Below are 25901 nucleotides of genomic sequence, written 5' to 3'. Positions count from 1 at the left end.
AGGAGAACAGAGGAGTGCCTTTAAACTCCTGGTAAAACAACTCCGGTTGCATCTTGGGAAGGTCCTTCTGGGGGCAGAGGAGGAAGTGAGTGTTGAGTCATGTGGTTGGTCAGGGGAGGGTAAGATGTGTCTTTGTGAACTGGGAAGACTATAGAGAACTTTCAGAAGTTACTGAAAGTTCGTAAGAAATGTCAAAGGGGCACTTCCCTGGGGATCTCTTCTTATTTTATAACCTAATCCTTTTTAATAATTTGTCTATGAAATCCAAGTTAGGGTAAATGCATCCCCTTGTTATATTGAAGAGAAACCAATTGTTGTTCTAGATTACAATGAGTATAAAATAGGTGCAAGTTTATTCTGATCTACAGGTTAAGGCATGATTGTAGATAGAGGTGAGGAGGTGGGAAATTGTGGAATAGAGATTCAGCTATAATTGTTGTAGATTCAAACTCAAGCATCCCCTGCACTGAGCATTTTCTACCTAGCTAATTCAGGGTTTATAATGAAAAAACTTTCCCTGACATATTAAGTGGCTTATACATAACAAAAGGTCATTTATTAAGGAAGGGCATACTTTGGAACTTCATGCAAACTATTTAATCACTGGAATTACAAAAAAGTTCCAAAGTCATTCTGTTCCTGATTTTGTGATAGGAACATTTTTCTTGGTAATTGGTATAGTGTGCTTTATGGCATGAATCACTTCATTGTACTTCCCAGAAGAAGAAATGAGGTCTGTGAATAGTCTGAATTTGGCTTATTTAGCTCCTCATTGTTCCTTATAGAATAGGACATCTGAATATGCTGTGTATTAGGAGAAATGGACTTTTGGGCTGGGGAAGAGGTATAGAATTTCCTTTCTTAGTGTTAGAACTCTGCAGTGATTAGTTAGAATGAATTGCCAAGTTATTTCTGGGCACTGGTAATTTATTAGCTTTCTACATACAAGTCTGTAAGAAAAGGATTCGAGCCTAAAGATCTGTAGAGGACTCATTATTTATAGATTGTATAGGATCCTATAGTTCCATTGTAAACCACAAGTTCTTCGAGACTTCTCAAAATCCTTGTGGTAACAGTGTGAACCAGGAATCTGTGAGAGAGCACTGTAGTGCTTTCTCTTCATTGATGTACATCTTTTGAGTAGTACTCTTTAGCCCTCAGGTTTCCACAGTGACCCTGATGAAATTTAAAGTGTGGCTCATGAGCAAATGGCTAAGAAAGAATTCTTGAGACATTTTTGGTGCTAAAAGATGGTTTTATCATAGCACAGGGACAGGACCTGTGGGCAGAAAGAGCTGCACTGGAATTGTGAGGAGTGACTGATTATATACTTTTAAGTTTGTGGAGGGAGAGCCAATAGAGATAAAGTAAGTTTCCAAGGAATTTTGAAGCAAGGCTTTGAAGACCTTATGGGGTAGCTGCTGTTAAGATAAAGACTTTTAGTCTTTAATAAAACAAAATCATTAAGGCACTAAGGCAGCCATGAGTTCCTTAAGGAAGGTCATGCTCTGTATGCCTCAGGTATTTATCAGTGGGCTGCAAGCTGTACGGAGATTTAATTTAAGCTACATTTCTCTTGCCTTTGTTTCCCTCATCAACTCCAGCCCAGTTTCCTTAAAGGGTGGAACCTCAAATGGAAAGTCCTCTGCTAATGTGTTCCTAGGCTCAGAGTTGGCACTGGGGGCTGCCTCGGTAGCAACATTAATGAGAACATTAAAAACTCAGAACAGGTGGGTTGGGCCACCTTTAGGTCAGGGTGGGGCCTGTGGAGCCTCTGTAGAGGGTAAAGTGTTGCCATATAATGCTCAGTGCTCCTGCTACTCCCCCAGGTGTCTATATGGCAGAGAGTAGGAACTTAATAAAAGCGCATCACCAGGACTGGGCATTTAGTCCCATAATTAGCTTGAAGAGGAAGACCTTTTGAGTCAACTGCTGTGGGAGGGACCTGCTACTTCAATGGTGTTCACTTCCCCATGCTCATGTGTCAGGGACCCACTGTACAGACTGTACCCACCCCTGCTCTCAGATACCACCTGACCTCTGACTCCTCTGAAGGGGTCTCAGAGTAGATATTGGCTTCTCTTTTTACAGAAGCCCCCACTATCTTGCCTCTCTCTTACTAGATCTTTGCTTGCTTTAAATGTCCATCTTTTCTGTTCCTGTTGTATTTTGTTGAAATCTTTAGAAGAGGGAAGTATTCCCATTTTGCTTCTTATAATCCTTTTTTATTTAAAACATTTTTTAATGTTTATTTTTGAGAGAGAGAGAGAGAGACACAGAGCATGAGCAGGGGAGGGGTAGAGAAAGAGGGAGACACAGAATCTGAAGCACACTCCAGGATCTGAGCTGTCAGCACAGAGACTGACGTGGGGCTCGAACTCCTAAACAATGAGATCATGACCTGAGCTGAAGTCAGACGCCTAACCAAGCCACACAGGCATGACTTTATAATCCTTGATTGAGGTGTGCAGGGTAACATGCTACTGGGGAATGGGTGACAAGGATTCTCAACTTCTTTTCCGGAGTTGCAGTTGTTTATTTCTCTGACATCACCACAATGAAATTCATTGTTTCTGTAATTCCCATAGTTTAGCGACATATTCCTATAGGTTATTCCCAATTAGCCTTCTCTGCTTGAATGAGTTTAAGAATATCTGCAAACTTAGAAATTTCTCTGCCTTTCAGATAATGTATAAAAATCTCCATGTTGATTCTGGAAGGAACTCCCATGTAGGCTCTTTGCCCCCACTTGTTTTTCGAACATTGGAGTGAATGATGTTGAGATGGATTAGAGAAGTCTCTGCTACTTTTCATTCTTTATCTTTCATTATCTGTAAAAATAACTTTACACCATAGTCCATCAGTTCTGAGATGTTTATTTTTTTCACATTTTAACATTTTTGGAAAATATATATGTCTTACAGTTGAGTGGCATTTGAAATTTGATGTCAGAGCCTTGTTCTGATGCTTGCTTTGTCTCTTTTGGATTATTTTTTTCTTGTCTTTTAGTTGCCTTTCGGTTTTTCTGTCACAAGCTAGAAATGACCTTTAAGGTAATAGGAATTGAAGTAAATACACCTTTAGCATGAGAATTTATGTTTGACTATGGTTACACTTTATTGTTTGCTGTAGCTGTACATTCTTCTAGTGTCCATATTTTTGTCTCCCCTCCCTGAACCTTGGCCTTCCCTTGGCACTCCTGGGCAGAGAGTCTGTAACTCTTTCAGTTGTACCCACTGGTGTCCTACTGGAGCCTTGTGGTGTGGTGAAAAGGTGGGGAGAAGAAGCATTCTGTAATCTTACGATAAAATCTCACTCTTTTGGTAGGCCTGTGCTCCTGGGCTTGAACTTCTCAGGTATTTCCTGGTGATACAGCTCTTCCCTCTCCCATTCTGGTGAGACAGAAAGACTACAGGGTACTGATGTGGGCAGGATGTCCTCTTCCCAGCAGGAATAAACCTCTCATGAAGTCTGGAGGATAGGCTTGTGCTGAGGAGAAGGTGCTGGATGGCTTATTTCCCTAGAGTTGCTCCTTCCCTCCCCATGTCAGAGTTTCAAGATGATTTTTCTTGCATAGTTTTCATGAGAACTTGGTTGAGGCGGGGGGCTCCTGGAGATAAAATCCATGAAAGTGTAGGGGTGTCCATAGGATTGTGGCCTGTGTCACGTGGATGAATGAGGTGTGGGGGTTTGGTTCAGCTCCCCTCTACCTGTGGAATCAAAGTTTGTCCTCAGTACCAACAAGGCACTGTTCAAACTCTCTGTGAACATAAGTAGTCACCATTCACATTCACTCTGTGACTGTAAGTAGTCACAGAGCTCTGCCAGCATCAACTTGTGCACTCACAATGTGCTTTTTACGTTCCTCTTGAATTTTTTGTTTTGGGGGATTTCTTGTGCTTTTTTTTTTATGAGCTTAGATTTGTATTTTAATAGATTTCAGAATTTCTAGGTGTTTTATGGCACAATGGTGTTAAGGTTATGGAGTCTACCATTTCACCAGGACCAGGAGTATGTCTTCTGTGCATTATCCCAGAACGCTTACTATTTCTCATGTGTCTGTTCTCCATTTCAGCTCTAGTCCTGTCTTCCTGTGTCACCTCCATCTTCGACCTCTTCTTTAATTGACTTAATCTCTTTGTGTTTTTCCTCTGCACAAACTGTGATTATCTCATGCCTTGCTTTCATGCCAATAACTCAATTTTTAGCTGGATCTGTTTTGTCCCTTTCTGTGTCTAATTTACTAGCTATGTAATCATGTTGTTTTGGTTCTAAGTTTATTTATTTAACTCTGCAGTTTCCCTTTCACTTCATTTGGTTATTTAATGATCTTGTCTTTGAAATCATGTTTAATTTGATTCAAGGCTTTATTAAGTTATATTGTATAAAGAACTCATGGGAAGCATGTCCTTGTTTGGGCTTTTTTTCCAGACTATATTTTATATTTTATTTGTGCCTATCTGCTTGCCTTCCTTTCTTCCTTGTATTTGCTATTTTAAAAAAGTGTATCCATCCATTCATTCATATACTGCTATATTTTGTTTATGCAGCTGTCATTCCAGATTTTTTTTCAACTTGCCCAGGACTTACCCTCATGATATGTATACCCATAATTTTTAATAATCTGTATTATAATGGTGGCGAGCTATTTTTTATATCATTTTTCCTTATTTTTGGTCTTATTTATTTGTCCTTAATTCATTAAACCAATTAATCTACATTACTTGTAGAAATATTAGAAATGCCAAATAACTGGGCACTGGATGACTTGGTTAAGCGTCCAACTTAAAATTTTTTTTTTAATATTTATTTTTGAGAGAGAGAGAGAGAGCATGAGTGGAGGAGGAGCAGAGAGAGAGAGACACAGAATCCAAAGTAGGCTCCAGCCTCTGTGCTGTCAGCACAGAGCCCGACACGGGGCTTGAACCTACGAACTGTGAGATCATGACCTGAGCTGAAGTTGGATGCTTAACCAACTGAGCCACCCAGGTGCCCTAAGTGTCCAACTCTTGATTTCAACTCAGGTTATGATCTCACAGTTTGTGAGTTCGAGCCCTGCGTCAGGCTGTATACAGACAGTGTGGAGCCTGCTACAGATTCTCTGTCTACCTTTCTCTCTGCCTCTCCCCTGCTGGCACTTTCTTTCTCTCTCTCTCTCTCTCTCTCTCTCTCTCTCTCTCTCTCTCTCTCTTTCCTTCAAAAATAAATAAAAATTAAAAAGTTTAATAAAGGGGCGCCTGGGTGGCTCAGTCGGTTAAGCGGCCGACCTCAGCTCAGGTCATGATCTCGCGGTCCGTGAGTTCGAGCCCCGCGTCGGGCTCTGTGCTGACAGCTCAGAGCCTGGAGCCTGTTTCGGATTCTGTGTCTCCCTCTCTCTGACCCTCCCCCGTTCATGCTCTGTCTCTCTCTGTCTCAAAAATAAATAAACGTTAAAAAAAATTTTTTTTTGAAAAAAATGTTTAATAAAAATTGCACCTGGGTGGCTCAGTTGGCTGAGTGTCCAACTTTGGCTCAGGTCTTGATCTTGTGGTCTGTGAGTTCAAGCCCTGCATCAGGCTCTGTGCTGACATCTCAGAGCCTGGAGCCTGCTTCGGATTCTGTGTCTCCCTCTCTCTCTGCCCCTCCCCTACTCATATTCTGTCTCTCTCTCTCTCTCTCTCTCTCTCTCTCTGTCAAAAATAAATAAACATTAAAAAAATGTAATAAAAATGTCAAATAACAACAAAGAAAAATGTTACTGTTTTTACATCCTGCTCCTTCCTTTCACGTACATCATCCCATTCCCTTCGGCCTTTTAAACACACCTTTGCACCAGTTCCACATGGAGTGTTATGTTGGGATCCCTGTATCTATAGTTCATGTCTTTAGAGGACCCTAATTGTGATAAGATGTGCCAGGACCAGTTCCTGCTTTTCATTGGAAAAGCCTGGTGTTGAAGCTGCACACATTTCTGTAATTTCTCAGGCATTTGTGGGGTCTGGCGGTGGGTGCAGTTGTTTACTCTTAGCCCTGTAGGAGATAATGTGTTATGTGTGTTGCATTTGTTGTAAACAGTGAAGGCAATGCTTGGACACTAATTCAGTTACAATGATGGTTTAAGTGTAAAAGGGGAATTTATTGTGTCTGTTCAAGGAGAGTTGAGATAAATCTTCATTCTGGGGTCACTGAGTGCATCTGGAGCCCTTCTGCCTCTCCTGCACTCCATAATCTTCTTCCCACGCTCCTGCTTCCTCCTTCCACCACCCCCTCCACCTCTCAGCTCTTCTAAGTCAAGGTGCTGTGTCTTTGTTAGGTTCCACTCTCACAATCCCCTTTCACAGCTTTGTTCCTCCAGATTTGGGTCTTCTGGGGGAGATAAGGAGGCCCTTCCTTTTACAGAAGTGGAAAGAAGACCTTTTAGTCCCAGTTAAAAGTACACTCTTGAAACTCCATGCCTCCCTTGGGGAACCTGGGCAGTGCTGGGTATGGGGTCCACCCAGCGGGAACCAAATGGCTACACCGTCAGGGTGGGTCACTTCCCTAGAATATCCCTCTCATACCTTCACACACAGACAGCTGGAGTGGCTCAGTGATGGGCCCTAGTCCCTTCAATATTGCACTGGGCAGTGGGTTTTATGGGGGAAAGAAAATCAGTTACCATAGGTGCAAGGACCTAAGTGCCTGAGACACGCTTGTCACTACTTCACCTGGCATGCATACTTCCCAAAGGAGTCAGCCTGATGGGGTCAGTTTTGTACCCTTCATTATGATGTGTCTTACCTGGGATTAAGTCAGTAAAGAATTACACACTGACCTATTGGGAGGAAAAAAATGTGTATCTGTTATATACTCTGGCATGATTTTAGAGATTTCCTCAAGTCTTTTTCTGAATTGCTCCTGAAAACAGTGTTCTAGAGATATGTAGGATTAACTTTGGTAGCTAAAAATAGAATAAAAGGGTCCTAAATCACATTGGGGAGTTCTAGAGACAATTTTCCAAGGACTATAGCCTGTCTCTGTGGAGTTCTTTGGAGCAGTATCTACAGTATCACGCTCTTCAGAGTGCTGTGTTTTAAAGGGACAGAGCACACACGTTTCCTTTATTAGTACTTAAAAATACTGCTAGAAATAAGTGTATATCTCTAAACAGGTAAGTGATGATTAAGGGGTTCCAGAACCTGGGTAGGAAAATAGTGAGATTCCTTGGCCAAGCCTGCTGTGAGTCTGGGTAGCTGGTGGAGGGACGTTAGATCCAATGCTTGAAGGAAACTGTGTTGCATACATTCTTTTTGAAAAGATTCATATCTGAACATGCATACATCACAGAATAACCCTCAACCCATTAAGAAAATTAATTGTTGAGAGGTGCCTGGGTGGCTTAGTCGGTTGAATGTCCTACTCTTGATTTTTGGCTCAGGTCATGATCTGACAGTTTGTGAGATCAAGCCCCGAATTGGGCTCTGCACTGACAGTGTGGAGCCTGCTTAGGATTCTCACTCTCCCTCATTTTCTGCCTCTCTCTCTCAAAATAAATAAACTTACAAAAATTAAATGCTGACATTGAGACATTAATCTCATAGGCCCAGATTTCAGTGAGAATAAAACTAATGTAATGATACACCACACTGAAAGGTAGGCAGTTGGAGGTAGAGAGATGTTACCTATTTGGGCCAAACTTTCTAAGCCTCTCCAGTACCTTTGTGTTGGAAGAACTTATTTCTGATAATTGAAAGTTGGAAAGTTTTCCTATGTTTTAGTCACTTTTGGTGTGGTACTCATTTAATCCTTGCAACTTGCTGGTGATGTGGCAATCAGTTTCCTATTTTTTGTTTTTATTTATTTATTTATTTATTCATTTATTTATTTAGAGAGACAGAGAGAGAGAGCCAACACAAACTGGGGAGGGGCAGAGAGAGGGAATCTGCCAGCACAGAGCCCAGTGCAGGGCTCAGTCTTGTGAACTGCAACATCATGACCTGAGCCGAAACCAAGAGTTCTATGTTTAAGCCAACTGAGCTACCCAGGTGCCCCTCAGTTTCCTATTTTTACATATAGGAAACCGAGTCTCAGAAAAGCTCAATGACTACTCCAAGTCTACACAGCTTGATGGTGACCCAACCAGGTCTGCTTGTGATAGATACCTAGATTTTTCATTTGCACTCCCAAGACAAAGATCATGAGCAACCCCAAATGAAAACAAAGATGGAATAGGGGTCTGCACCCTGAGAGGGCCAGGTCTTTAGGTACAAGAAACAGGGTGTCTTATGAATGCCTAGCCCTATACCAGTGGCTCTCAAACTTTTGAGCTTCAGAATCCCTTTGCTCTCACAAAAGCTATTGAGAATTCCCCCCATTTTTATGTGGATTATATCTATCAATATTTACCATGTTAGAAATGAAAACTAAGAAAATGTTTCAAGTTCATTAATTCATTTTTAAATTGTAATAAACAATTACAAATTGTTAACATAACTAATATTTTGTGGAAATTAACCATTTTTCCCAAGCAAAACAATTTTACTGAGAATGGTGGCATTGTTTTATATTTTGTAAATCTCCTAAATACCAAGATTAATAGAAGACAGCTGGATTCTCTTATCTGCCTCTGCATTCAGTCTGCTGCTGACATCATGTGCCATATGGTCTCTGCAAAGCTGTCCCCTCTGCTCATGAGGAAATGAGGGGGAAACAGCCTAAAGACTTCTAATGATTATGGAAAAAGTTTTGACTTCACTGATCCTCTAAAGCATCTCAGAACCTCAGAGGTTTCTATACAGTAATTGAGAATTTCTCTGCTATACAGATACCAAAGGGGACCATTTTTTTATTAGCATCACCAAGGTGCTCACTGTTGTGATATTCGGAGGAGTCTCATGGTGCCTCAAACACAGGTGTTGAGATAAACAGATAAAGATAAGGGGTTGGATCTCAGATTCTACACTGAGCTGTGTGACCTAGGGCTAGGAACTTACTTTGTTTACAGATGCTATCTTTATTCACCCCTTCTCTCTTGATTATAAAGGTTATATATGCTCACTGCAAAACATTGGAGCAGAACAGAGACATATTAGGTTAAATTTGGGAGCATTCCCATTATCTCAATTGGTAAATGAGAATAATAATAGTACTGATTTTCCTGGGTTGTTGTCACAAGACTGATATAGTTTAAAAAAAGTGTGTGTGTGTGTGTGCGAACGCACACATCCACGCATGACATTTGCAAGAATCCAAATGTCTACTGAAGGTTTAGCTATGATTTTTTTTTTCAAAAAAAAATTAATGTTTATTTTTGAGAAAGAGAGAAAGAACGAGCACTAGCTGGGGAAGGGCAGAGAGAGAGGGAGACACAGAATCTGAAGCAGATTCCAGGCTCCAAGCTGTCAGTACAGAGCCTGACGTGGGGCTTAAACTCATGAACTGCAAGATCATGACCTGAGGCAAAGTCAGATGCTGAACTGACTGAGCCACCCAGGTACCCTAGCTATGTTATTACTGATATTCTTTGTGGTGAAAATCATGTGCTTGTTCATCTTTTGCCCATTTTTCTCTTGGATTGTCTGCCTTTTTCTTATTGATATGTAGGAGTTTATTTCTTATTCTGGGTATGAGTTTTTTGTCAGACCTACGATCTCGCTGACTTAGGGGAAGTCACGGACTCTCAGTTTATTATTCTGTAAAACTAGGGCAAAAATATGGTTGGTGTAAAATTAAATTTGATAAAAGAAGTAATCCTTGCTATAAACTACAAAGACTACACGAATAGGAATTTATGTTATCCAGCAATTTTCTCTGCAAACAAGAACTTAGACAAAGTGAGATGTATTGTTATCTCCTTTTCTCAGTGTCTACACAAAAGCAAAAAGAAAGTGTTGGGAACTATGAAAAATAATTTTGAATAATGTTGCTGTATAACTTCCAGAAGAATAATTGCTATATGAAATGGAAGGTAGCACATTACACATTATCAGAACCATTGTACTCAAAACAGATACATGATTGTTCTGGGAGATTGATTCAAAAAAGCATAGCTACTTAAATCAAAGTGTACTTTAAAAAAAAAAACACTAACTTTATTGAAGTATGATTGACGTACAAAAACTGTACATATTTGATGTACACAATTTGACAAGTTTGGAGACAAGCATATACCTGTGAAACCCTCCCTAAAATCTGTATCATAAACATAGCCATCACTTCAAAAATTCCCTCCAGCCCTCTTTATTTATTTATTATCATTATTAATTTCTGTGATAAAGTTTAACATTAGATCTACCCTTTTAGAAATTTTTTAAATATGTAATATGGCATTGTTAAGTATAGGCTCCATGCTGCACAGATCTCTAGGAATTATTTATCTTACAGAGCTGAACATTTGTCCCCATGGACTAAGACCTTCCATCTCCCCCTCCCCTAGCCTCTGGTAGCCACCTTTCTACACTGTGCTTCTGTGAGTTCAACTAATTTAGATTCCTCATGTAAGTGTAATCAGGTAGTACCTGTTTTTTTATGTCTGGCTTATTTCACTTAGGATAGTGTCCTCCAGGCTCATCTATGCTATCACAAATAGCAGAATTTCCATCTTTCTTTAAGGCTGAATTATATTCTGAAGTGCTCAGATTTTTTTTTTTAAATGAGGCATTAGACTAGTTGGCTATGGGGGTGCTTTGTCACAAGGGCATCCTGTGATTCCATGGCAACCGTCAGTCGTGTCTCCTCTTGTGTGGTCCCAGGGTTAGGAAGAAGTGTGGGTCTTGCAAGAGAATTGTGTGTGTGAGGGCAGCCCCACAGGAACAGCCACTGGCACTGAGTCACATGTCACAGCTTGTATGAGGCTGCCCTCGCCTCTCCCACTCTGGGCGGTGGTCAGGAAAGCTGTTGTCTCCTTATTTTCTGGGAGATAAAATTGAAACCCACGGAAACTGAGTGCCTGAAATTAGAGGGCTGAGATTGAAGTCTGGAGGGTCTTCCTCCGCGTGGGGTCTGCTCCACCATGCTGTCCTACCAGGCAGGGTATTCACTGAAACCATATTCAGATTCTGTTCTGCTTGCTGGTTATTTATTCAGAGGCCCTTGGGCTGGGGTTTGGATTCCTTCCCACAGGAATCCCAGTGTTTGACCAGTGTGACATCCAACTCATGAGGAAAGAGACTACTGAATGCAGTTTCATCAGCTGATTCAGGATTTAAACAAGCTCAAGCGCAGTACAGGAGGCTGGCTGGTGGCTTTGCTGTCAGTGGAGGATGTTTAGATGAGAGGGAAGGAAGTTTCCCTCCTGGGTAGAATAAGTAGATTTTGGGAGAGGGAATGGAGCCCCTGTATGTTCTTCCAGGAACATCCTAATGCCTGAAGCCAGAGAGACATCTGGGAACTGCAGATCCATCTGCCAACTTTCTAAACCAAAGGCTCAGTCTCCATGCCCAGTTCTCCACATCACCTCAGCATGCACAGCGATGTGTAAACCCTGAGGCATGGCAGTTGAATGCAGGCTGAAGTTGTGCCCTGGGCCCTCTTGCAGAAGGCTCAGGAAGCAGGACACTGGCTATCCTCAGGGTGGCAGGAAGGAAGGCCAAGTGGCTGGTGTAGGGGGTGTAAGTGTGGGCACTGGGGTGTGTAGGAGACCTGGCCACTGTAGACTGCACAGGCCCTAGGTCACCAGGACTACACCTTCAGAGGGCCACCGAAGGATGAAAGTGTCCTTTCCAGGTAGGTGGCTGTCCTCTGTGTTTATAACTCCAGGAGCTGGTTGCCACATCCTTTCTGAAGTAGGCTGAACTGTTCTAGGCCAGGGAGGTTCTTCCTCATGTTGAACTGAAATCTGCCTCTCCTCACTGACTTTCATTCTCCTATGCAAAGCCAAGGTCTGTCTGGGTTGCTGGCTCTGTGCTGGAATCCCTGGTGATCGAGGAGGCAACTTCAGTCCAGGGCTGCCTGTTGGGGGGGCCTGGCTTGGAGCAGGAGAAAGGAGGAAGGTGTGGGACAGGGAAGGCCCTGGGAGGTGAGGAGGAGTGAGTTCTTAAAGGGCAAGTGGTACAGGTGATGGCATGAGGGATCTGTGTCTTTCAGTATTCCAATATCATAGGGTGTAAAAGTGAAGGCTCATCCTTGGGACTCTACCCTGTCATCCTCTCTGAAGGTGTCTCATTCCTTTACTATCACCTTTTGAAATTATATCATTGTTGAGTTGTGTAATCCCACCCCCCACTCACATTTTGTATTCCATGAGCTCAAGAACAATGTTCAATTCCTACTCTACATGTCTGAATAGCATAATGCGTGAGACAGGAAGTACTCTGCAAACATTTGTTGAATGAGTGAATAAATGAATAAATGAATGAATGAATGAGCACATGGCTGGACTATGGCTTGTAGAAAAGGCTGTGTGCTACGCTGAGAACCTTGGTTTTGATTCTTTGATCAGTGCAGCTGAAGGAGGGCAGAGAGCTCCATCTGGAGCTTAGTGGAGGTCAGACTGTGTGTGGTCTTCATCAGCTTGGGCTACCATAACTTAAATACCACAGACTGGGTGGCTTAAACAACATGCATTTCTTCCTTACAGTTGTGATGCTGTTTGTAAATCCAAGATCCGTGCACTGGTAGATCTGGTATCTAGTGAGAACCTGCTTCTTGGTTCATAGAGAGCCATCTTCTCCCTATGTCCTCACGTGGTAGAAGGGACGAGGGAGCTTTCTGGAGTCTCTTTTATAAGGCACTAATCCTATTCCTGGGGGCTCTGCTCTCATGACCTAATCTCCTTCCAAAGGTCACCTCTAGATACTGTCCCAGTAGAGTTGAGTTTGAACATGTGAATTTCAGGGGAATGCAAACATTCAATGTGTAGTGTGGAGAGGACGCTGCATCTCAGGGGTGGTGAAGAGGTAGGACACCTTGTCTCTGTGCGGACTGAGAGAGCTGAGAGCCTCAGCCAGCCGGTGGCCCTGGGATGGAAGCTGGGAGGAAAGAGACCTACTCTGGGAATGCCAACAGCAGCCTCCTTGCTGATCTGCAGGCTGGTTCTCTCAAATCTCCACGGAAGGCTCCCTTACCTGGCATCGTTGTGCTCTCCAGCAGTGGCTGGCTGCTGCTCAGTGTTGATTACAGTTTGAAATGCTGGCACTTTAGTCCTATGCTGCTACACACCACAGAAATTCCGTTTCACTCTAATGAGGTTTCAGTTCAAATGTTGGAAAGAAGAAAGCCTTTTAATTAGATTGGTAGTAATTGAGCTCCCAAACCACAGAAGCCTTTTTCTCAGAAGCTGAAGACACAGATGCAATTAAAAGAAGGAAAGCCACCCAAGTGGAACACCGGCTAATTTTAAGTCCATTAAAAACAACAACTCCTTAATAAGTTGACACAACGGATGTATGTCCTAAAAGAGTTCACTGATGCTTTCAAATAATATTGGAGATTGAACCGGAACTAGAGTACTCATGCAGTTCAAATATATGGCTCCGTTGGGAACCATTTGCTTAGTACAGAGTACAGAGAAATGTTAGCTCCATAACTTTTTCCACCCAGAAGACTCTGCCATGTTTTATTTTGGAAAATAGAATGTATTTTTCCTGTAACCAAACTGACATCTACTTCTGGATTCAGCTGTGTCCTGAGACCCTACTAGGACATTCTTCCCTGTCCCTCCTCAAGTAGCCCTGTTCTTTCTTCAGGATTCAGATACCTCCCTACCTCCTAGTTTCACCTCTCAAAGGTGCTCAGAGTGTGAGTTGCTGGGCCAGGGCCATTGATGCATCAAGTAATCTTTGCCAACTCCTTACATGTTCAATACATTTTTATTTTAATGAGAAGCAGCATTTGTTTCTTGTTTGCATCCCTCCCTATGACCACGCCCCAGCAGATGCCATGTTCTCTCTGCCATTGGGATTGTTTTTGTGTATGCCATAACTGGACCAGGTAATTCCTGCTGGAGGAGCTCACAGTCTCAGCTTCTAGGCACTCTGCTTGGGGGCATTAATAAATACTTTCTCTTAGAGAGAATGGCAGTTGTCAATTTGTAGAGTCCTTTGGGTGGGAATTGAGTGCTAAGTAGTGAATACCACTATCTCAGTATAAGTATTGCATGGAACTTGGTCATTGGTGTGTGCACACTGGTTTTTGCTAGGCCATGTTGGGCTCAACCAGCTGTGGTAAAACACTGCTTGCATCCCAGTTGGAAAGGCTGTTGTTGACTAGAATTTTCTTTAGGTGTCCTGTGCTGGGACAAAGCCATGGTTAGTACACTATCCCAAGCTCTGATTAAAGCACAGACTTGGCACTCTTCTGGATGCCACCTGTAGGTGGTTCAGAACTGTGGAAAAAGGGGCTTTGGGTCAGAAAGATCCAAGTTTGAATAGCTCCTTCATAAAGTCACCTCACCTTTCTGAAACTTGGTTTGCTCATTAGGACAGAATTTACCTTGCAAGTGTGTGTCAAGGGCCAGGAATACTTCCTGGTAGATAAAAGATGAGAGAAAAGGTAAGCAGATCCACAGGGACCAGGGAGAAATGTGGCCCACACACTACCATTGGCATATGGTACAATAGCTGTCATAGGTCATGCTCCCTTTCCTAGGGGAGGGAAACGTGAGATATTTATATTTGTTTAAAACTCTATACTTTCTGGTAATAAACTTGACTTTAAAAAATTGGAATTTGTACCCAACTTTATTTTTTAAGCGTATAAATTATTTTAAAGAGTACAAAGGAAAGTAAGCTAAATCATTAGGAAGTGTCATCTCTGGATGGTGGGGCTGTGGGTTTTAATTTTCTTCTTTATACTTTGCATTTTGTAAGTGCTCTGTAATAAATGTCTGTTACTTCAGAATAAAGAGAACAAGCTTAACTCTGGGGAAATGCGGCTTGAGTGTGTTTGGAACTGCTTGGTTCCTCCTAGTTTCCACGCATTCCCACAGCCCCAGTAGTATGATTCCTGCATGAATAATGGCATCAGTCCCTCTTTTGTAAACCATATAAGCAATATTTATGGTTCTTTCTTTTTCTTTGAAGGATGAGAAGAACCAAGTTCTAACTACCAACATTTGGCTGCAAATGGTAAGTTGAGACAAGGGCAGTCCTCTCCCATGGGTCTTCCTGCTGTGGTTTCTCAGATGCTCCTGCTTGAAATGCAGTGGAGGAAGAGAGCCCCTGAGAAGAGTCAGGATTGTCCTCCCTAACTCCACACATGCCAACTTATGTGAAGTAGAACATCCACTTTTGGGTATTTCTCACTTCGTCCTGCAGGGCTCAGTGAATGCGTGTATTTCCTACAGGGTGATTTGGGGAAATTTTAAAAGCACTCATGCAAAACAAGTAATAAGATGAAGATCTACATTGTTGGTAACCTGTTTGTAACATGCACCTTAACTGGTCCCCAGGGTTTAGGGGCACCCGCCTCACTCTCTATGCCCTCTAGATGCGCATAATGGGAATCCTAGAGAGTTGCCTAAGCCAGAGGCTGTCACAGTCATGCTTAGTGCTCTGGGGACCCCTGCAAGAATTCTGAAATGCTGTATTCCATTCATGCATTTTTAGCTTGACATGTAAAATTCTCACCTAAATTTAATGAATTGCAAATGATGTCTCTTCCAGCAAATTGTAAATATTGGCATTTAAAAGTAAAACTGTTAGTCTCTATTTTAAGTGGAAACTAAATACCATAATGATTTGATGCCCATATCATTCATTTAGGAAATATATAAAGAAGGCCTTCTCGCTGCAGATGTCTTGCACAGTCCCTTCCTTTTATTATTGCACTTGTATTGCTATGCCACTTTTCACACAGAACTTATCCTAATGTTCTGTAATTTCATGTTTGCAGGTTATCAATCACTCTGTCTTGGTTCTCTCAAGTGTAGATATTAACATAAAGTCATTCTTTTAGACAATAAGTGTTAATTTTTTTTTTCTTCTGGATTGATTTAGGATTACAATGATTATTGGTTCTTAATTCATCACGGTGGCATTCATGTCTCTACCAAAGATGGGGCTTTGTTTTAAATTAATTCATATGTTTGTAGATGATGATTTTTTTTATTACGAAATGAGACACTAATGCAGATTTCACCATCAATTCTATGACTTTTTAAAATAGATGTAGTAGTGTATCGTTCATTAATAAAGGCATTTTGTTAAAACGTTAGTCAATTCCTTGAACTTCTTCCAGATTACATGACAAAAATAATATAGTTTCATTGGAATGTATTAGCTGACAGCTTGCTTAGTTTCTCATTCAATTTTGTTGAAAACAAGGAATTAAAACCTGCCTGATCTTTGAAAGTTTTTGTCACCTGATTTTTAGCACAATTTACACAGACACTGGTATTTTGAATCTGCCTTTTGTTGTTTGCTTCTTGGGTCAATGTCCCAAGATAGGAGTTGAGGTGAGGGAAATTCCCTTTCTTTGTAAGGCAGAAATCAGAGTAGTAAATGTGGGGAAAGGGATATTCCCAGGTGGTTATTGGGCAGGTGAGTTTTGGTGGGAATGCAAGTGGAAGTTGGGGAATAGAAAACAGATTCACTTAAAGCCATCTGCTGTATGTCCCCAGAGCAGGCTTTGCTATATAAGAGATGCCTCACAGAACCTGCCTGTAATGAATAAAGTAGAACCTTTGCAGAATTTCCCTGCAGGATTTAAAGCAACATTTTTTTTTTTAAGTTTTCCTTTGAAATTTATATACTACTTTCCCTTTTTTAAAAGACTTGATCTTTTTAGAGCCATTTTAGGTTCATAACAAAATAGAAGGAAAGGTGTGGAGAATTCCCATTTACCCCCTGCCCCCACATCCCCTTTCTCTCTCTTTTTTTTTAATATGAAATTTATTGTCAAATTGGTTTCCATACAACACCCAGTGCTCATCCCAACAGGTGCCCTCCTCAGTACCCATCACCCACCCTCCCTGCCCTCCCATCCCCCATCAACCGTCAGTTTGTTCTCAGTTTTTAAGAGTCTCTTATGTTTTGGCTCCCTCCCTGTCTAACCTTTCTTTCTTTTTTTTTTTTTCCTTCCCCTCCCCCATGGTCCTCTGGTAAGTTTCTCAGGATCCACAAAGAGTGAAAACATATGGTATCTGTCTTTCTCTGTATGACTTATTTCACTTAGCATAACATTCTCCAGTAAAGCAACATTCTTTAGTAAGCACATCCTATCTTCAGCCTGTGCACATCTGCTCTAGCTTCCCTCCTTTTGTCTGGGCACGTGGGCTTGGGTCTGTGCTCCCCTTGGAGATGGCGCCTCCCTCCTGGGAAGAGGTTCCCTCTTCTGGGGCCTGCTGAGAGCCTTACTGTCACAGTTGTCCCTGTTGCTTCTAAAGTCATGTCCTAATAGTGTCTAGAGGTTGGCCTCATTAGCATACAAACTGCAGTTTGTTTGTCTCCATTAACTTTCCCCAGTGACTCTCCTTTCCTTCTCACCTTTACAGCAATGTTCCTTCAAGCAGCATCCTCCCCAGACATCCCCACTCTCTTCCCATGAATTCTCAGTTAAACTCACCCTTAGCTGACTTGGGGTGAGCAAACCACTAACCCCCAGGTTGTGAATGCTATACTCTAATGTTTTTCCCCGTTTTTCTTTTTTTCTTTTCTTTCCTTTTCTCTTCTTCTTCTTCTTCTTCTTCTTCTTCTTCTTCTTCTTCTTCTTTTTTGAGAGAATGAGAGAGTTCATACATGAGTGGGAGATGGACAGAGGAAGAGGTAGAGAGAATCTTAAGCAGGCTCCATGCCCAGCACAGAGCCCAAACTCTTAACTCTGAGATCATTGACCTAAGCCAAAATCAAGAGTCAGACACTTAACTGATTGAGCCACCCAGGTGCCCCTTCCCTAATTTTTTGATGAAAATTTTCAAATATACCTAACATTTGAATTTATGGGGAGTCTATAGCCTCACCTCTTAGATTCTGTAATTAGCATTTTTTTTTAAATTCTTACTTTATCCCATTTGGCTATTTATCCATCTTTCTATCAGCCTAGCTTATTTTTTTAGTTCATTTCAAAGAGGAATAGCAGACAGTGGTGCATTTTCACCTACATGTTTCAGGCAGCTCTTTGACCAGGGTTTCTTTCAAGGTAAAAATTTTGCATACAATGTGATGTATAGATCCTAAGTGTATCAGTCAATGAATAGCCAGGAATGCTTTCAGCTCCTCAGTCCCACCCCCATCAGGAAGCAGAACTTCGCCATCACCCCAGGTGATACCTGATGTCCCTTACCTGTCAATACCTGTCCTATCTTTCCACTCTCCACCAAGGATAGAACACCTTTATTCTGGTTTTTCCAGGGATCGATTTCTTCCCTCTTACCTTGGGTCTCTCAGGAACATTTGGTAGAGTGGATTGGTCCCTCTTACTGGAAATCCTTCTACATTTAGTGTTTGGCTACCTGTCCTTAGGTTTTCCTCCTAATTCTCTAGTGACTCCTGAGTTCCCCCTGCTAGTCTCTTCATCTCTGTGCAGTCATTCCTTGTCCCAAGAGTTGGAGAACCCAGTATCCTGGCTTAAAGCACCAACCCAACTGCCTTCCTGGTGCCCCTACATGGGCACCCAGTAGGCTCTTAAATCCAGTGTGTCCTTTCTTTCTCTTTCTCACTTGCTCCCTCTATAGTGAAGGGAAGGAAAAATTCTTCTCTACCCTTTGGGGTCTTCCACTTGGACTAAGATTGAATTTACATGAGACTGATTAACAGGAGAAAAAAAAAAAACAAAACAGAGTTTTATTATGTGCACACGGAGGCCAAATAATGACTTTGACAACTTTGACACCTAAGGAAATGACAAAGGCAGATAGTTTTTAAACTTTTCAGACAAAGACACGATAAATCTGTGAGGAGTTAACAGGACAAAAAGCCTTAACTTTGGGAGCTTTAATTAGTAAGGAATTCTAAAATGAACTTGGGCTGGGGTGGTAAATTAGTAAAAAGTCACAGGGGTTGTTTATGTAGTCTTCTTGGCTCTAAATTCCCTATCTCTGGTGATAAGGATGTCTCTACATCCTAATTGAGGGAGGACACCTCTCACATGGTAGATTTATTTCCTGCTTTCAGGGGGACAGTGGAGGGTCTGAGTGTCCCTCTTGAACAAGCTGTATCGTAATTAACTTTTATTTAAAGTAATCAGTATGACAAAGTGGCACGTTTTGGGCAGCCTCCCCTTGGCCCCTACAATTGCTTTCTCCATTTGGATAAATGGTAACTCCGTGTATTCATTTGCTCAGATCTGAAGCCTCAGAGTCACCCTTAACTCTAGTCTCTCACACCTACCTCTGATCTCAACCTTCAAAACAGAGCCAAGGTCTAACTACTGCACATCAACCCCAATGCTTCCACCTTGGTCTAAACCAGCATCATTTCTCACCTATGTTACTATGGAGATTCATAGCTGGGCCTTGTGTTTCAGCCCTTACCTCCACTAGCGATGTCTGTTCTCAATATAGCAGTCAGCGTGATCCCAGTAAGAGAAGAAGGCTTAGCCACAAGCCTCATTGACCCAGATCCTTCCAGGGGCTCCTGTCTCACCCAGTAGCAAGCTGAGGTCCTTGAGGTGGTCTTTGACTTTGCATGCCAGGCCCTTGCTTTTTCTACATCCTCCCCAGCCCTCTTCTTCTTGCTGTGTTCCCTGCCCTGCTTGTTGCCCTACACACATCATTTACCTCAGGGCCTTTGCATTTGCTTCCCCTGCCTAGAAGGCTCTTTCCCCAAGAACCACTTGCTTTTCTTTCTCACTTCTTAGTAGTATCTACCTGAAGATCACCTTTTCAGTGAGGTCTTCTCTGAGTTCCTCTCAAACCCTACTATCTCAAACCCTCATTGCCTACCCCCAGCCCATACCATTCTCTTCACCTCGGTATCTTAGTCTTTCTGGCTGCTATAACAAAATACCATAAACAGGGTGACTTATCAACAACAGATATTTATTTCTCACAGTTTTGAAGGCTGGAAGTCCAAGGTGCCACCATGGTTGCATTCTATTCAGAGCTCTTTTTTGAGTTGCATTTTTGTTGTGTCCTCACTAGGTGAAATGGGAGTGCTAATCTCTTAGGGAGGGATCTGTCCCATTGTATAAGGGTGCTAATCTCATTTGGGAGGGCTCTCTCCTCATGATCTGATTACCTACTAAAGGCCCCACCTCTGATATCCCTCACACTGAGATTAGAGTTCAACATAGGAATTTGGGGGAACACAACATGTATTCCCTAAGTCTACTTCATTTTGTTTTTAAAGCCCTTGTCCCATACTTTGTATTGTTTATTTGTTCTCTGGCTCTGAGTTCTCATCCCCCACTTGGAATGTGTCCTCTGGGAGGGCAGGACTCCAGTTGTGTTCACTACTCTACCCCCAGTAGGCATGAGTAAGTTTTGTAGAATGAATGAATGAAACAAAAAACTCAAGGTGAACCTAGGAAGGGCTAAGATATGATGATACAAAATAAAGCCAACTCCATCTCACATTTAAACACTGTAGTGTAAGCTCTGGGAATTCTGGGAGATAATACAAATGTTTCCTTTTTTATATAAAACCAGGCATTTCCCATGTTTTCTATGGTACAGAGCTGCTGTTGACATTTTTTTTATAAAGAGAGAAACACCTAATATGCTCACTACATATTAGATCAGAGACAGGTCTGTCTTCCTGGTGCCTATATCCTTATCCCTCAGTAAGCAAATGATCGTTAATAACATATATGATTTGGCATTTTTTTTTTCAAAGAGTGTTGTTTTCTAGGAAAAAAGTAACTAGATTATTAATGATTGCATTGAGTTCAGGTGCTCCATAAATAAGCATGCTTGCTTTGGAGGATGTCACTGGAGACCTCTAAATTTCTTTCAAGCACCGCTTATTTCTAATTCATTATTGCACTTGCAAAAATGTCCACAGCTTCATATGTTTTAAAAATCACCTTTTTATCTCACTTACCTATTCACCTTATCTTTTTGAATGCCTGCTACAGGGAAGACATTGAAGTAGGTCACATGAGGGGGAACCCAGAAATGGATGAGACCCAATTTCTTCTCTTAAGCCATTTACAATCAGACTGTGCAATTTACAGCCCAACAAAAAGGTTAAAATATTGTGAACAAGTGACTCCCTTGAAGTATGGCAGGAGGCCAGCTGGTGGTGTGGACAGTGGAGTTCAGAGGTGGGAAAAATCTGTGCTTTACAGAAATGGAAGGGAGAGAAGGAAAGGCATAGACCCTTCTAAATGTGAAGATCAGGAAGCATTGGTGTGTGTAGGTGTTGCATCATTAATTAATACTTGTTTCCACATGCCCACCACCTGGAAACATGCTGGGTGCCTTTTTAGCATGTGTCCTTACAAAGCAGGGGTGACATATTTATCTGGAAGGTGGTATCTGTAGCTCATGTAGCAGCTTTAACACTGGCTTCTGAATGAATTTTAAGGAATCATAGGTATCTTGGGTTTAGAACAGGCCTTAACAGGTACCTAATCGAAGCTCTTTCCCCCTGGAAAGCCTTGGAATTCCTTTGAGGCCACAGCATGGAAATAAGGAACTTGAATGTCACCATGGCAGGCCTTGGAAGTTGCACTGGGGCCATTTATAAAGCCACCATCACCTAGATTCCTGCTTGTTATGTTCTCTAGCTGGTGACCAGCCTGACCTGACCTAGCCTGAATAAAGGGTATGAATAAGAAGTGAAGCTCCATATTGAAGACCAAGAGGTCAGAAGACCCAAGGGAGGCAGAAATATGGACAGGAGAGGACAGAAAATCAAGGAAATTGCCTTCAGCCACTTTTCTTCCCCAGAGCTTCATGTTGCTGAATTGCTGTTCTGAAAATCTGAATCTGAATAATCTTTTTCCCAGGGTATTTAAACTCTGAGGTCAATATTCTGCAAATTAGAGATTTTCTATACAGTCAGAATAGAAGGGCAAAAAAGTAAAATAAATTAAATTCTCTTTTGACTTACAGTTTGTTATTTTGTTTTCCTTTCTTTCACTTCCCCTTGATTTTGTAGGACTATCTGGTTATTTAAATAACCCGAAGGAAGAGAAAGTTGCTGTTCTATATACCTCTTCTTATTCCTAGCAGGAAGCAATTGGGGTAGTTTCTCTGTAGATTAGTTTTATCATTTTGGGAGGCCTGTCAGATATGATCTGATTTAATCTATAAGAAGAAGTGGCAGCAGCATTTCAGTTTCTGAAGAGACAGTTGAGCCATCCAAAGACTTGCCTGTGCTTTTCTTCTATGGAATTTTAACCATTCTTCTGACTCTACATTTTCCATCCTTCTTATGTTTATTCCCTATTTTTTATTTCCTGATTATGGATTATAATTATGGAATGAATAGCATTCACACTGTAGAATGCTAGGTTGCAAACCATGTTTATTTCTAAAATACTTAATTGCTGCATTTTCTACCACTTCATCTCTGAGAATGCCACACCTTATGTTCACACACAGGCTAGCCAGTGGCTTGTTTAGGGCCCTCATGATGACCCATAGTTAATGGTGATTTCAATCATTCTGTCACAATGAGAGAAAAAGTGTTGGGAGCAGGAGGAAGAAGGAGGCCCACTCTCTTCATCTGAGATCAAAATGGTTGACTGGAAGAATTTCCAAAACATGTTTATATGGAGTTTTCCAACACCAAGTACATGCTGTCTTTCACACCAGCAACTGATTCTCTGATTCTTAGGATACCAACTGGGTAGATCCTCTCTATTTGGAGTTAGCATCAGATCCTACAAGTTAAGGACTCAATCCCACAAGACTACCCCATCAGATGCCAGGTGCAAAGGGGGTGTCCAGGCTGCCCACACTTCTATCCAGCTGAGTTTGAATGCTGAACAGCTCATGGAATTCAAGAAAACACTTACATTTACCAATTTATTATAAAGAATCCTGGTCAGGAACAGCTGAATGGAAGAGATGCATAGGGCAAGGTGTGAGGGAGGCCCAGAACTTTCATGCCTTCTGTGGGCTAGTTACTATCCTGGCACTTGGATGTATTCACCAATCTGGAAACTTTCCGAATCTTGTGGTTCAAGAGTTTTTATAACCCAGTCCCCATTCTCTCTCTTCTCCCTGGAGACTGAGGTTGGGTGGGGCTGAAGGTTGCCACCCTGTAATCAAAGCTTGATCTTTCTGATGACCGGCTGCATGCTGGCAACCTGAGATGATCTCAGGCACCCGCCCTAAGTCACCTCACCTCAATAGAATAACCTCTGGTGGGCTCAGAAGGTGCTCTATATGAATAATAAGAGACACTTCTATCCTCAGGAAATTCCCAAGGTTTTAGAAACCATGTGCCAAGAACCTGGGACATAGACCAAATATGTTTCTTATTATACCATAATGTCCTTTTTTTTTAAACAAAGAAAATGTTCCCTTTCTTCTCTCTCATTATCCTGCTATAAATATTTTCATGCATGTACATGCACACAAACTTAAAGTTTCCTATGGCCTCAAGGTAGATGTTAATGGGTGCCAGTTCTGAGACCCATGGAAGAATTAGGATTCTTATGGTACATCTCAGATCAAGGGCCCCTTCCTCCCTTGTATGTCCCCTTAAAACCCCACATAGTCATATCTTGAAGATTAAATGAGAAGGGATCCCACAGAAACAGGGAGAAAAGGAAAAGCACAGACTCTTCCAGATGGTCTGGGAGTATTGGCGTTTCTAGACTGACACTATCAGCTGCCCAACATGCCACACACTGTCTGTAGGAAGATTTTGTGCAGGGCCTCTTGCCCTCCAGGGATCTGAGTGGGGAGTAAGTGCTTTAAGAGGATAGAAAAGCTCCTTCTGGAACATTATTATTCACAAGCCCCTTTACACATCCATTCTTCAGAAATGCTCATGGAAACCTGTGGCGTCCTGGGCTCTCCCGCTCCCAGGGCACACAGCCCCAACATTCCCACTCCGGCTCCCAGTGCCCAGTTGATGGAGCTTCTGCACCTTTAGCTGTAGCTTGGTTGTTACAGCTCTCCTGTCCTGTAGTATCTTATGAAATGGAGGAATCCCTCTTTTTTTTTTTTAAGACATCATTTGTCATGGGCCTACCAGGGCTACATGACTTACCTGCTGCTGCACACATTTCATCCTTCCAGTGCCGTCCTGCCCTGTGAGGCAGGCACCTGTGAGGAAGCTGCAGCTCCCAGAGCGGGTATTTACCTTGTTAAAAAACAAAATGCAACCAAGTAAACCTGAAGATCTAATTGGCTTAATTAAAGGATTTGTGAGTTGGGCAGCACCCTATCTAGCAAGTAGAGAGAGCTCCCACAAGTTGTACAAAATGGAAAGTTTTTATAGAAAGGAGGGTGGGGCAAGAAAGTTATAAGCAAGGGAAAAGAAAGGATTGTTTCAGGCAAGGTAACCTTATCTTTGGGGGAGGGGCAGGGGGTTTTATCAAGCAGATTATATCTCATCTTCCATTGAGGGATGGAGAGGACCCTGTGGCAATGGATGACTTCACAGAGGCTGATCAGAAAATTCCTGATTGGCCCTTTAAGACTTAGGTTTCTGTGGGAGGTTGAAAATACAGTTAAGTATTAAGCCTCAGTTTGGTTACTTGGCCTAAGTAATTTTGGGCCCATGTTTTTGTTGTTGTTGTTTGTTTGTTTTTAATGTTTGTTTATTTTTGAGAGAGATGGGCGAGGGAGAGCATGAGCTGGGGAGGGACAGAGAGAGAGGGAGACAGAGGATCCGAAGCAGTCTCTACACTGACAACAGAAGGCTTGATGTGAGGCTTGAACTCCTGAACCCTGAGATCATGACCTTAGCAGAAGTCTGACACTTGACCAACTGAGCCACCCAGGTGCCCTGGGTTGTTTGTTTTTAACAATCTGCTTGAGGGGCGCCTGGGTGGCTCAGTCGGTTAAGTGTCCGACTTCGTCTCAGGTCATGATCTCGCAGTCCGTGAGTTCAAGTCCCGCATCAGGCTCTGTGCTGATGGCTCAGAGCCTGGAGCCTGTTTCAGATTCTGTGTCTCCCTCTCTCTCTGACCCTCCCCCGTTCATGCGCTGTCTCTCTCTGTCTCAAAAATAAATAAACGTTAAAAAAAAATTAACAATCTGCTTGAGCTCACACAGCTGGTCTCTGCCACAGCCTTGGTGTAAACCCAGATGTGCCTGAGTTCCACAGCTCTCTGCAGCCCCCCTTTTCTTTCCTGAGGGTGGGGGAGACTCAGGTTGGCTTTTGAGTGAGCAGATGGGGGGCTCCTTCAGAGAGGATGAACAGCCCCCAACTGCCAGTGTAGAGAGATTGGGTTGGAAGAAACATTAATGGTAGAGCCTACTGATCACTCTTCTTAAAGTCAAATAATGCAGTTCTGAGTCCTGACCCAGTGTCTGACTGAAAGGATGTTGCTTCTCTGTGCCCTGGTCTCCTCTTATAAATAGGAATAGTAATCATGCTGGCATCCCTGGATCATGGCAAGCAAGGTGTACACGTGACTCTGAACAAACCAAATGGTCAGGATACATACCCATGGGACACGTGCAGCTAAGATGATGGGTTGGGTTGAGGAGATGTGAAATTGCTGGAGAAGTATTGTGCAGCTCACACGTGCCATCTGAAGAGGTTGCGGTTTGACCAACCAAGGGCTTCTACTTCCCTGCCTTCCCTCCCTGCTCTGCCCATCATTTCAGCAGGTGTGGGAGATGGGCATTTGCCTGCCATGCCCACCTTCGCTCTGGGAGCCCTATGACCATGATTAGCATGGTGGCAATAGTGACAGTGACAGGCATCCCAGGGTGAGATATGAGATCCTGGTAAGGAAGGCACAGGTGTTGAGTGTGGAAGGGCTTATCCCCCTGACAAGGGAGAGAAAAGAAGGGAGCACTGGGCAAATGGTACAGAGACAGAGCAGGCCGGAGCAAACACAGTTTAGTTCATGCCTAGGCATTCCTGCAAACCAGCTTCAACCAGACTGGCCCTTCTGGGTACTGTCCTTCTCCTCCCCTTGCGTATCCTTCC

General features: G+C 42.4%; 1 protein-coding gene across 1 annotated transcript in view; it reads left to right on the top strand.

Moving 5' to 3' along the window:
* The window catches only part of LOC124517412 (neuronal acetylcholine receptor subunit alpha-7-like), a 112350-nt gene that overhangs the window by 33374 nt on the left and 53075 nt on the right, over positions 1–25901 (top strand). Inside the window, 1 exon segment of the mRNA XM_047086851.1 lies at positions 14979–15023. Coding sequence (XP_046942807.1) covers positions 14979–15023 — 45 coding nt within the window.

This window comes from Lynx rufus, unplaced genomic scaffold (genome assembly GCF_022079265.1).
Source record: "Lynx rufus isolate CCGP_SWC_20201006 ecotype Redwood Valley unplaced genomic scaffold, mLynRuf1.p SCAF_21, whole genome shotgun sequence".
NCBI lineage: Eukaryota > Metazoa > Chordata > Mammalia > Carnivora > Felidae > Lynx > Lynx rufus.
Note: the sequence above shows the minus strand (reverse complement) of the source record. Positions and strands in the feature narration are given on the sequence as shown.